We start from the raw sequence: 12,710 nt of genomic DNA, 5'->3' as shown, positions 1-12,710 counted from the left end.
ATTTGAGTTTAAACTTGTTATTTTATGCCGGGAGCAGAGAGCTGCGCTGTTCCACCGAGCCCTTCGATGTGATCACAACGCTTTCATAGGATAAGTTATGGCTCCTAGAAGCTCGTGTCTTCATCAAGTCTTGACCCACCATGATGAGTCCAAATCTGATGCTCCTCTGTGATTATTTTACTCATTATCCATTTCAAAAACAACAGTTTTGTGTTTCTGACCCATGATGCATTGCGTCTACTATTTCTACTTCCTTTCTGATAAACATATAATAAACATTATCATATAATTACGTTTGGGTTTCGTTCTGTGTCACGTTCCAAGTGTTCATTCTTAGGAAGTTGTAGTAAGTCTTTCATTTTTAATGACCTGCCTGTGCTGTTCAGGACGGCTGAGTGGAGGGCCAGCAAGGCACAGAGTGGAGCTTCACTGGGTTTGATTCAAGTGTGACTCCCTGGGACCCGGCGGTGGCCAGGCTCCCCTCCTGCTGGGCTCCTCCAGGTGAGCTGGCGGGGCCACAGCCAGCACTGACGTCTGCCAGGGTGGGGCGGTCGCCAGGAGCATCGTGGATGATGGGTTTAACAGGTGGTGGACAACTGGAGAGCCGGGGTAGTCCAGGCAGCCGCTACAGAAGAGGAGCGGTCAGTCCTGGTTTATTGGGGCATAGGAGGAGCTGAACTAGGTTAGGACTGGACCGCTGCCATAGAAACAGTCTTCCATCAGCTCACCTGGTTCACTGGGACGTCCGCTCTGATGTCAGCTCTGATGTCATGCGGTGGATGTCCTTCTGTAGCCGTGAGCAGGTGTGTTTGCAGTCCACACATGGACACGGTGGCTTATTTCAGTCCAATATTACAGAAAACAGTGTAAAATCCTCCAGACCAGTTCTTGGGAAAGGGCTACAACAAATTAATAAAAGCTATTGACAGGTGAGGGCACATAGATATCAACCAAACTTTCCAGGAAAAGAAAAGAAAATTTTAAATGTTCATTATTCAATTCTTGAGCTTTACACTCAGCACATCTGGTGCTGAAAACATCAGTCGAAAACGTTTCATATTTGAGGACTTCTCCGAGCAGAGAACTCTCAGGGCCAGGTTTTGGTTTTTTTTCCTCCATTTTTTTAGTCTGTAGGTTTCAAACATTTTGCATGAACTGAAGTGCCTCGTTGCTGCAAGCTGGAACAGGAGGACGCGGAGCCATGCCGGATGTGCACAGGGGGCGCTGATCCCTCTGTTTCTCATTTGTGGATTTCTTGTCCATCAAATACAAGATCTTTATTTTCCCAACACGCCTCAGAAGCTGATGGCTTGAAACATTTCTTGAATATTTCTTGCCCCTGTAATTTAACACAAGACAACATGAGGAGCCTCCTGGAGGAACAGTTGGACCGCAAGATTCCTGCAGGACCTTAATGGACCAAAACCTCCAGAACCAGTTTCTGTGAATGTGATTACTGATGTGAATTGATTGCTGCTCTGAGTGGATCTGGGCCGCGCCGCTCTGCTCTCAGCTTCTGAGTTTTATCTCATGTTCAATAAAGTGGTACGTGCAGACAAATGTAGCGTACTTACAGGAAACATGAACGTTCCCGGACGCGTGGACGGTCGCACAAACAAAGGCAACAGGTTCAAAGCTGTGACGAATGAAACAAACACACACAAGCAAGAGTAGGAATCCAGGCCAGTGGTCTCTGGCTCGCCATCAGCCTCCTACCTACACTCACATGGACGTCATCTGATTTCCCTTTGTATTTCCTACAGCCACCAGAGGGCACCATCCTTAATGTGGCTGATCACAACAGACACTGCAGCTCATTGTGGGGGGGCTTCCATGACACCACTTCCTGAGGCGCTGAGGGACAGAGGATGGCCGCTAATCTCCCTCGCTCTGTCTCTCTGTGTTTATTTCATGTTTTGTTTAACTAATGTTTGAATGAGCACAATATATAACACAGGTTATGCTTCCCATTTTATTTAAATGTGAGCGAATCCAAGAGTGAGAACCTGCAGAACAAAGAGCAGAGGACAGAACTTGGCAGCTAATCTCACAATCATGCTGGCAATGATGGAGGAAGTGTTGTACTCCCAGTCTGACCACCAGAAACAGCGTTCACAGCAGTGGTGAGCAACGCAGTCCTGCCATCAACAAGTAAAAGCTGTAAGAATGCGGTGGCAGGATGAGGATATAGAAGATGACGATCCGCAGCTTTTTAAACGTCCTAAAGTTTGTCATGAGAACGATTTGCCCCTCAAACATCTGCAAGGCCTTCAGAGAGTTCGCTGGTGTGTGAGGCGGGTGAGAGGCTGAACCCGGGCGGGACGCGGAGCAGTGGCTCTTCCCTGAGAGCTGGTTGGTGTTTCTTGTGCCAGCTTCCGCAGGGATGGCTGTGGCCCCGGCTGAGACGCTGTGTCTGGTTCTTCGTCGTGTTCTACCAGGCTGCTGAGGTGCTGCGAGGGTGCTGTCACGCCCCTGACTCCACCTCCCCAGTAGCTGCCAACCAGAGCTGACCAGTTTGGATTCCAGTCTGTGCCTATTTTGACTCATGCTACAGCTGCGATATCAGAGGGACTGATCTATATCATTGATGGAGTGACGAACTAACGAGCTTGTGTCATGACTCACACTTTAACTGAAAAACATGTTGAAATGTGAGTGGATTTTGTTTGTAGCAAACAAATATATTTTCTCAAGTAAGTAAAAATACTACTTGTATGCAGGACATGAATATTTCATTAGAATGAGGTATTTCAACATACATTTTCCTCTAGCAAGTATCACTTCTTCATCGTGAGTATTGCACAGGGCCATGTTGCTGTTGTGGTATGTTGCTCAGCCTTCACACACGTGTGAGAAACAGGCTCCTAACACCTGAATGGGATCAACATCTTAATCCCCGAAATCCCGACTGGAGATCAACCCAACAGGAATTTGTCGTTTACGTCCTAACTATCCTACGCAGTCGCCGAGTCTCGCGGCTCATCCTCCGATGGTCCGTGTCACGACATCAACATCCCTGCCAAGACTAACTTTGAAACTTTGCTCGATCAGTGGTGCTGCAGCGGAATGTGGGTCGTCTCCACTGTTGCTACAAAATACCCACAGATTTTCTTCTGTTTCCCCCTAAAACTCTCCCATCTGAGATTGAATCGATTAAACAACCGCAGATCTTTTGATAATCTTTTTATCTCAAGGAAAAACACACGGCTGAGATGTAAGAACTTTGGGAACATCAATAATTAATCCATACACCAACTGGAGCAACATAGCTATCGGATATCAACAACATTTTCACATCCAGGGCAACTTAGACAACTAGAGTTTTTTCCAACATGAGTTTGAGGCTGTTTTGTTAACACACACACACACACACACACACACACACACACACCTTAGAAAAAGTAGTGGTGGGAAAATAGATTTTGGACAGTGGGGATAAAGGCTGCAAAGTCCCTTAAATCTGAACACAAGCATGGATTCACTGAGTGGGAGGAGTGAAGAGGATGGCGAGAATGGGAAGGTGCTGCTCAGCCCCTCCCACCAACACGCCCTGTTGGGGTTGGAACGCTCCGTGTTCCCACTGAGGCGCCATGCTTGAGATCAGAGTGCCGCGCTGGTCTCTGCTCTCAGCCTCTTACGTTTGTAGTGGCAGGGAGCTCCTCCCTCAGCCAGGTGAGCTTCAGGTGAGCCGGGCAGCTCACCAGGTCGGATTCCCCAGCGGGCCTGAAGTGGAGACTCCATTCTGAGAAGCAGTGGCCTTCATTAAGCAAACGAGCGTACAAACCAGCGCAAATATGAGCAGAGAAATCAGCATAGGACAGGACTGGCGTGTGATTTACGAAACGTGCGCATCGCAGCGATCTCAGCGCAAGAACGAGCAGCTGTTGATAAATTCAGCAGCTGAAATCTATCATAATGATCATACCACAGCCTTTATAAATGCACCGTTTGGAAGCCACACCCCTAGACTTTACGACATGGAGAGACGCAAACCGGCAAAGAAAAAGAACTTTTCGGAGGCTGAAGAGGAGACACTCACGAGTCCGGGAGACACGCACCGTTTGGTAGCCTGAAATGCGGTGTTGAGACAAATTCCAGCTGCGGTCAACAGCGTTTCCAGTCAATCGGACTATGGGAGCGGTTTGAACATTTAAATTTCTACATCTGTGATAGTAAATCAAACATTCCATGGTTAAACATTTGTTACATTTGTAACTGTTTTATTTGCAACAAGGTCAAGAAGAAATGGTCCGGCATGAAATTGGCCAAAAAAAGTCGTGTTGCAGCCCTCAGGCGCAGCACGTAACAAACTGGCGGAGGCAGGTCGGACCCGCCTCTAATGGCCGTGGAGGAGAGAGTGGCCTCACTTATTGGGTCATCTTCCATTTCAGGCATTCGGAGCAGAAGAGACACCGAAGCGCCCGAGACCAAGCATGGCTATGGTAAAAAAAAAAAAAAAAAAAAAAAAGGGGAGGGGGCGGGGCATCCCTAATAGGTCAAACAATGAAAGTGATTGTGGTGAATGTTAAGTAATCACACAAGTGTGGTTTATTAATTTCATCAAACTGTTTTTGTTTTGGACCTGATGAACCAGAAAATATCCAAGGGAACACTGAAACTGCCCAGTCTTCCCAAATCCCCCCGCTGATCTGAGACAGAGCCATCTGCCCTGAAGGAGCCCGATGCAGCGCTCCGATGCAGCGCTCCGATGCAGCGCTCCGATGAGTGCGCGTAAACAGTCTCTGCTGCACCATCTGGGGATTTGCCAGGGGTGTAATGAGGTACTCAGCCAGAGGATAGCCTTTGACACCTAATGAATCACATCAAATAGTGAGAGCAATGTGTCCAACAATTAAAATGGAAAGTGTGTGCGTGACTCACCTGTGAGATGATTCCGACCATGCAGCGCGCCCTCCTGTCACTGAGTACCTATGCTGCTGGGGTTCACCCTGGACAGGTCACCAGTCCATCACAGGACCAACACATAGAGACTAACAACCATTCACACTCACAGTCACACCTACAGTCAATTTAGAGTATCAATCAGCCTCGTCCCCTCTTGATGTCTTTGGACTGTGGAGGAAGCTGGAGTACCAGAGAGAACCCACGCAGGGACAGGGAGAACATGCAGACTCCACACAGAAAGACCCTGTGATGGAGCCGGGACTGGAACCTGGAACCTTCTTGCTGTGAGGAGACAGTGAGGACCACTGCACCACCGTGCCGCCCAGTTGGGAATTGGAGACATGAAATTAAAAAGTCTGTCAGAAATGAGGTTTGAGATTTGAAAGATCTGAACATTTACCACGTGGTACTGAACCAGAGGATCCAATGACAAACACTGCAGTTGCATGATGGGAAACGTAGGACCGGGTGCATCCGTTTGCTGCTCAGTCATTCAGACTTGTCAGGGGTGAAAAAAGGTGACAAGAGTGCATGAAAAGGAAAACGGCCATTTTATGGCAAAACAAGCGTGAGTGAGTTTACATTTCTCAACACCCCAGATTTACAAAGAAAACAAACTATAGAATGACTCGTTTTAAGGAAAAAGGGCTTTTATTGTTGCCAACAAAATACCTCAATAAACAGGGATCCCTCTCTTTCCTTAATGTCAAATTCAAGGACTTTGAAGGACTTTCCAGGTCCTACTCCCCCAAATTCAATGACTCCCACAGAGCCTTCTGAAATGCAAATCAGCTGATTATAATTACATCAACAAGACATTAATTCAGTCGGTGTCACATTAGTTAGCTTTTGCTTATGGACAGATTCAATCTGACACCTGCCTCACTCCTTCATCAACTCCATCTTGATCTCCTGCATATCCAAGGTGGCCTGGCTGCTAGCATTAGCGGTGAAGTAAAAGCTAGCACCCCGTGCGGATCCTGTTAGAAACCAGTCAGAAAGCAAGGTGGCTTGTTACCTACATCTCACCTCGTTTGCATTCCCATGTTGTTGAAGTGAAGAAGTTCACTTCAGAAGAAAAGTGCGCTTAGCAGCTGTGCTACCGCCAACTACTCCGTGTGATGCCGTGGCTCAGATTGGCGCCACCAGCACTACGCTGGCGTGCATTGATGAATCAGAGATTTTTTTTATACCCCAAGATGCCTTGGTTTCCACTCAAGTAATATTCACGCGTTCACTGACGTTAAATCAAGATGCATTCGTGTTTGTGTGACTTTATGCAGGCAACAGGAAACAGAGTGACAGCGAATTTCGCCGAAAGGTGAGGAGCTTGCATGTCTGGTACCGAGAGGAATAAGGCGACATAAACACTGTCCAGTGGAAAACTACCGACTGCTCACCGGAAACATCTGGAGGAGACGCGCCGACTCCCTGAGCCGCTGGCTGGGTCCTGAGCGATGCTCCATAGACGCACTTTGATTATCAATAAGAACTGATGTACTTCTCTACTTTTTAGACAGCCATTCTGGAATGTAACAACTCTCAAAAAGAAGATTTTAATCAAAATAATTTGAATTTGGAAAAATATTCTATTTTCTGGTTTTGTAAATATTTTCTGGATGAACTCTTTTACTTGGATGTGTGTGATTAACCTGATATTTCTATTAGACCCAAGTGTTTCATGTCTGAGTGGTTCAGTATTAGAGCCTGATGTTGGTTCACAGCACCGAGGGCTGGACCAGCTTTCTAGTCCCCCTGTGGCTCTGCCCCCTCCATCCCAAGTGATATTTTCATTTAAAAACCACAAGAACGATCAAACACTCCAAAAAAAAATTAAAAATTCAAAACATAGGAGTTCATTAAAAAATGAAAAGGACGACCCCCACTGAGATAAACTAGAGCCAGTTCTTAAGAATACTGATTGGAATCTTAAACTTTTCTCTCCCTTACGTCACCAGACCCAGACCCAGACCCAGTGGTTCCGATGAGATACAGCTCTGGAGGTTACTGACTGTGTTGGACCCCTGGTTCTTCATCAGAGCAAAGACACACATTACGATGTGGTACAGTTTTGAGGAAAGCAATTTCAAATGTCCTCCAGCAGCCGGTGCAGTGACATTCAAATATACAATGACATGGAAGGATCTGTGAGTTTAGTAAACAAACGTGTATTTGCATTTTCCCCCAGCTGAAGATGTAACAAAGTCATGTGACCAACTCCAAAATTCGATGAATACTACTACTAATACTACTCCATTTTCTTCCACTTATTCCTGTTAAGAGTGGTGTTGGGGGGGGGGGGGGGTGGAGCCTCTCCCAGCAGCCTTCAGGTGAGAGGGAGGGTTCACCCTGGACAGGTCACCAGTCCATCACAGGACCAACACATAGAGACAGACAACCATTCACACTCACAGTCACACCTACAGTCAATTTAGAGTATCAATCAGCCTCGTCCCCTCTTGATGTCTTTGGACTGTGGGAGGAAGCTGGAGTACCAGAGAGAACCCACACAGGAACAGGGAGAACATGGAGACTCCACACAGAAAGATCCTGTGATGGAGCCGGGACTGGAACCTGGAACCTTCTTGCTGTGAGGCCACAGTGCTGACCCCTGCACCACCGTGCCGCCCAATAATAATAATAATAATAATAATAATAATGAATTTTATTTGTAGGGGCCCTTCAAAGCCCTTGAGGTCACCCTACAGAGCAGGACAAAAAAAAAAACCAAAGCAATATAAAAAGTGAAGAAATTTACAATTAAATGCAAATTCACCGTTAGAACAATGAAGGCATGAAATGGTAAAGTAAATCACTGTTTAATTAGCGAAAATATTACAAGAATCCCGATTTGGTTTCTTGGAGACAATTAGAGAGGGAGGTGGGCGGGAGGGTGGAGGTAGAGTTGGTGTAGCTGGGTGTCATCTGCATAGCAATGGCAATGCACTTTATATTTATGTAAAATGTGACAGAGAATGAGATAAATGAGACAGAAGGGGCCCAAGACAGAACCCTGAGGAACACCGGGAGGGACTGGAAATGGCTGGGATTGGAATAGAACTACACTCACTAGAACTATGAGAACTTGGAACGCTGCACACATGGAAGCAGCATAAAGATTCTGTCCAGTTGAATTATCAAATTCTTTCAACCAGAACAGTCCAAGAAATATTACATAGAAAGCGTTCCCTCACTTTCACGTTCTTCTGCTAAAGGTGGAAATGTGGAGCGTAACCCCACCTCGACCCAGGCTGGAGACCTGGAGATGGGAACAAATTCCTGAGCGTTCCAACAAGGAAGACATCACTCTCACATTAGAACTGTGAAAGAAACATGTCTGACCAATCTATTTTAACTGAGACAGGATATCTAAACGTCCTAACTAGTGTGTGTGTGTGTGTGTGTGTAGAACTTTGTAGAAAACAACATGGGACAGTAAAAAACAATGTCTTAATTTAATCTTTTATTGGACTCAAAGTGCACAAGAACACATTTAGACACGACACATTGCTCATAGGATGCACAGTAGATTCAAACCATCAAGAGAAGCTCATGTCCCCACACACACACACACACACACACACACACACACACACACACACACACACACAGAGTTCACTGCACTTGTACACCCTAGTTATCGTGAGCCAGACCTAAAGCAGGACACCGACACTTCATGATCTGTCAGAGAGGAGTTCCACATTTGATATTTTTTCCCCCATGTTGTTCAAAAACCTCTGAAGGTTCTTCAATGTACTTCCTTCACCAAAGAACCATTTTGGGATGTTTGTATGACCTGATCTTCCTCTCTTGTTATTTACTCTCCAGCTCCTCCCCTCTTCTCACCTTTTCTCCCCCGAGAGGCCAACAAAAACATACTCCTCAAACTGTTAAGAGTTGTGAAGAAAACCAAAGATGACTATCTCAAAGCTCTCTGGACCTGCTGGACTTTACGTGTGTGTGTGTGTGTGTGTGTGTGTGTGTGTGTGTGTGTGTGTGTGTGTGTGTGTGCGTGCATGTTTGAAAAAAGAAGCCTGATGAGCTCGGGTTTTTTTAATAGAGGAGGAACTTGTGAAAAGCTTTGACACTCCCGGGTTTACAGGTGTGTAACAGTGTGAGAAGCTTTCTGGCAACACGAATGAAACTGACATGAGATGGAGGAACGTGTGTTCGTGTGTGTGTGTGTTAGAGACAACATTCAGAGCTACCAATGCGGACACAGAAGCATGTATATCTATATGTTCATGTATGTATTTCTCTTGCTGCAGCAAACTCTGAGCACTAACACACTGAAGGTTCTGACCAGCAGTTCGGTGAAAACCTCCGAACCAGATATGAAATGATGAGCTCAGGAAAAGTGTTGCAGCTGTAAACACCAGTAGCAGTGATGTCATCATGCACTGACCCTGGAGATAAAAACCCCTACGTGTTCTATAGCCTGACCCAGCTGTTAGCGGTGGTTAGCGCCATGCTAACAGGCTGCTGTTTCCAACATGAAATACATATGATTTTCTTTTAAAGGAACAAAATATTCAACTGATAAAGTTTCCCCATTAATGACACATTAATTCATGGGGTACTATTACTTTCATACGGTTTGACTATTTGATGCTAGAAAACATCATTTCTATCTCTTGGACCTTTAGCTGAGGCCTGATACTCCGGCTCGGTCAAAGCTAGCAGGAGCTTCAGAGATGTGAAGTTCTTCGCCTGGCAGACACGATGCTGGGACACGCTCACCGGGTACGGGACTCTCAGCTGACAACTAACACGGGTTGTGATGGCTCTATACATGTACACACATTAACGTTTACCAAAGCAGTCAAAAATGAGGAGTTTCGGTTCTCTATTAGGAGTGAGAAGCAAGAACAGACGGAACCTGGCTTCTTCTTTAGAGAACGGACCCACCAGAAGAGTACAAACATCCTCAGAGGTTCTGAAACTAAACTGAAGCTTTACAGACATCATGCTTTAGGACAGACAGTCTAAGATGAGAGTGTGTGTTTAACAGCAAAACTAGATGGGTGTAAACACACACACACACTTTTAAATGCGGAAAGTTTATTACCTGAAGTCAGATCAACAGGAAAAATATAAGAAAAAAGAAGGTAAAAAGTTAAGCTGAGAGTTTGGATTCATCACCTTAATCTTCTGTTCTACACTGTAAATCCACGAGGACGAACCCTGAAAATCAGCTGGGACCAAATGAGCAGCAAATAAATAGGAATGACTGGAGAGGGAACAGTTAGAGTGACAACATCCAAACTACACGTCCTTCAAAATCATCGCGTGGGAGATAAATAAGAAATAATTTAAAGAAAGGAAAATCTCACGTGTCACAACACAGCCAGACTTCACATTATTCACAGCAATGTGTGTGAGTTGGACCAGGTCTCTCTCACACACACACACACACACACACACACACACACACACACACACACACACACACACGCGCATATGGATCAGACCATGAAGCGGTGCTCCTTGCCATCGTGGGCCATCAGGATGACGTTGCGGTTGGAGGTCCAGATGAGGCGGGCCAGCTTCAGGTGGTTCTGGGAGCCTGGAGATGCCGGCTGCACCGGGGGAACCTGGTAGGTCTTGATGCAGCGGAGCTGAGGGGCCGAGTTCAGCATCCCGATGCTGCCCAGCAGGCTCTGGTTCATCTGGGAGGAACAGAGCACAGGTGATGCTGGGCTGCAGCTGGTGCACTAGCACACAGCAGAGTGACTCCTGTCGCCATTCAATCTGTCAGGGACGTTACCAGGCCGCACCAGCCACCTATGTACACAACGCGTGGGGGGGGGACTGCATGCACATTTTTTGGGCGAACTATCCCTTTAATGAGGGAATGTGGGCTGAAGGTCGGTGGTGTGAAATCTGATGTGCTACAGATCTAGGAGGGTCAGCCACGTTCCACTGCACCAGCTCCAAACTATTGAGTCTTAAGGAGTTTTGTCTCTTGACTAGAACTGGTAGAAGAGACCAGGTCTCTCCTGTACTGCTTCTCTGCATGGCTCCCTGTCAGATTCAGAATAGAATTCAAGATTCTCCTTCGGATGCAGGGTTCCTGCTGGTTCCTAGAGTTCTAACAGTAGAATGGGAGTCAGAACCTTCAGCTATCAGGCTCCCCTCCTGTGGAACCGTCTCTCAGTTTCAGTCCAGGACTCAGACCCCCTCTCTATGTTTAAGAGTAGACTAAAGACCTTCCTTGTTGATCAGGCTTATAGTCAGGACTGCTTAGGCTGGCCTTAGATATGCTGCTATAGGCTCAGACTGCTGGGGATCTCCCATGATGCACTGGGCTTCTCTCTCCTCTTCCTGTACTCATACGTATTACTAACTCATCTTCTTGTCCAGAGCCTTTGTGCTTCCCCACTGATGGAGAATTGTTGGGTGGAGGTTCATTGAAGGAGTGGTGCTGGACCTGCTCTACTAGTAAAGAGTCATGAGAGAACTTTGTTGTGTTTTGGTGCCGCACAAATAAAACTGACTTGACTCTTTCCTGGTTGTCAAACCTGCAACTGCACAGAAGTTGTAGCTCGTATCTCCCATTGCTACCTGATGTGAGTGCTGCTGTGATTTCATCTGATGCCCCGAAACATCCAAGACGGTTTTGGAAAAATGATTTCTTACTGTAGTACTCGAAAAGTATTGTCATGATGGTACTGCAAGTACACAGAACTGTACACAGGTGAGGGAGGATCTCGTGGACATGGCCCGTGTTACATCGTGTGCTAACGACTCTTTAAAGATGGCCGCCTGCTGCTTGCTCACCATGGACTCTGAGTTTTGGTCAGTGACGCTGGGCAGGTCCCATCATCCAGCCGCACCACAGCTGCCTGCCTGACTGTCCTCATCTATCCAGCTTGAGGATTCACGTAAAACACTCAGCTAGAATGTAGGGGAGGATCCACCAACATCTTTCGTTACCTCTGAATGGCTTCACTCCCCTGAATGAAGAAAACAGACTCATCCACAACTTCCTGAGAAGGGCATGAGTGAGGTTCCAGAAACACCTGACCACTTGGCATCGCGTACATCCAGTGTTTGCATCTATTTCTGGGAGCCGTGGCCGAAGGCAACTCATATCAAGCCTGGATGTGGGTTGATTAAATATTGCTCTTTTTACTGTTAGCGCATCCTAAATGTTCCCAGTTTTGACTTTTTAATTCTCTGTTAATTGGATTTGGCTGCTGGTTTGGTGAGATTACCCTCAAAGATTTTTAGTGGCTGTGAGGAAATGTTGAGTTTAACTTGCCAGGCTTCTGGTACTGAGCCGCACACACAGCTCAAGTGTGTGTGTGTGAGACTACTGTTTCCTGAGACGACAGAGCCCCTCCCTCATGGACAGAGCGTCTGCCAGCTCATTACCACAGCAGCCGTCTTGCCGGCGCACCAGCAGCGGTTTATGCTTACAGTAATGCCATTAGTGTGTGTGTGTGTGTCTGTGTGCAGACAGTCGTGTCAGAGGTCGTAAAGACCTTTCATTCAAAATAACAGTTCTGGGAAGAAGATAAGAAGTGTGCGCGTGTGTGTGTGTCTGTGTCTGTGTGTGTCTGTCTGTGTGTGTTTTGAGATGTTTATTTTTTGCAACTGGAAGTTTTTAGAACCTCAGGATGAACAGGCGACAGTTCAGGAAAGTGTGAGAATGTTGCCAAAAACAAACAGAGGGTAAAGATCGGAGGCGGTTCCACGGTTCCACAGTTCTCTGAATTCCTGCTGGATGTTGTCAGTGTGTCATCAATCTTCATCTCAGGAGTTCCGTAATTAAAGCTAAACTACTTGGATGGTTTGGCCAC

The 12,710-nt window shown here is 46.4% G+C and overlaps 1 protein-coding gene across 2 annotated transcripts in view; it reads right to left on the bottom strand.

Annotated features, from left to right (window-relative positions):
• Window positions 1-8,394: 8,394 nt before the first annotated feature.
• Window positions 8,395-12,710, bottom strand: part of wdr7 (WD repeat domain 7) — an 83,330-nt gene continuing 79,014 nt past the window's right edge. For both annotated transcript variants that reach the window (XM_086186531.1, XM_086186532.1), the window contains one exon: window positions 8,395-10,574. In XM_086186531.1, coding sequence (XP_086042657.1) covers window positions 10,371-10,574 — 204 coding nt within the window. In that variant the 3' untranslated portion in view covers window positions 8,395-10,370. The remainder of the gene's footprint in view (window positions 10,575-12,710) is intronic.

Source organism: Aulostomus chinensis, chromosome 19 (assembly GCF_037954235.1).
Source record: "Aulostomus chinensis isolate RoL2024-O1b breed Wild chromosome 19, RoL_Achi_v1.0, whole genome shotgun sequence".
Taxonomy (NCBI): Eukaryota; Metazoa; Chordata; class Actinopteri; order Syngnathiformes; family Aulostomidae; genus Aulostomus; species Aulostomus chinensis.
Note: the sequence above shows the minus strand (reverse complement) of the source record. Positions and strands in the feature narration are given on the sequence as shown.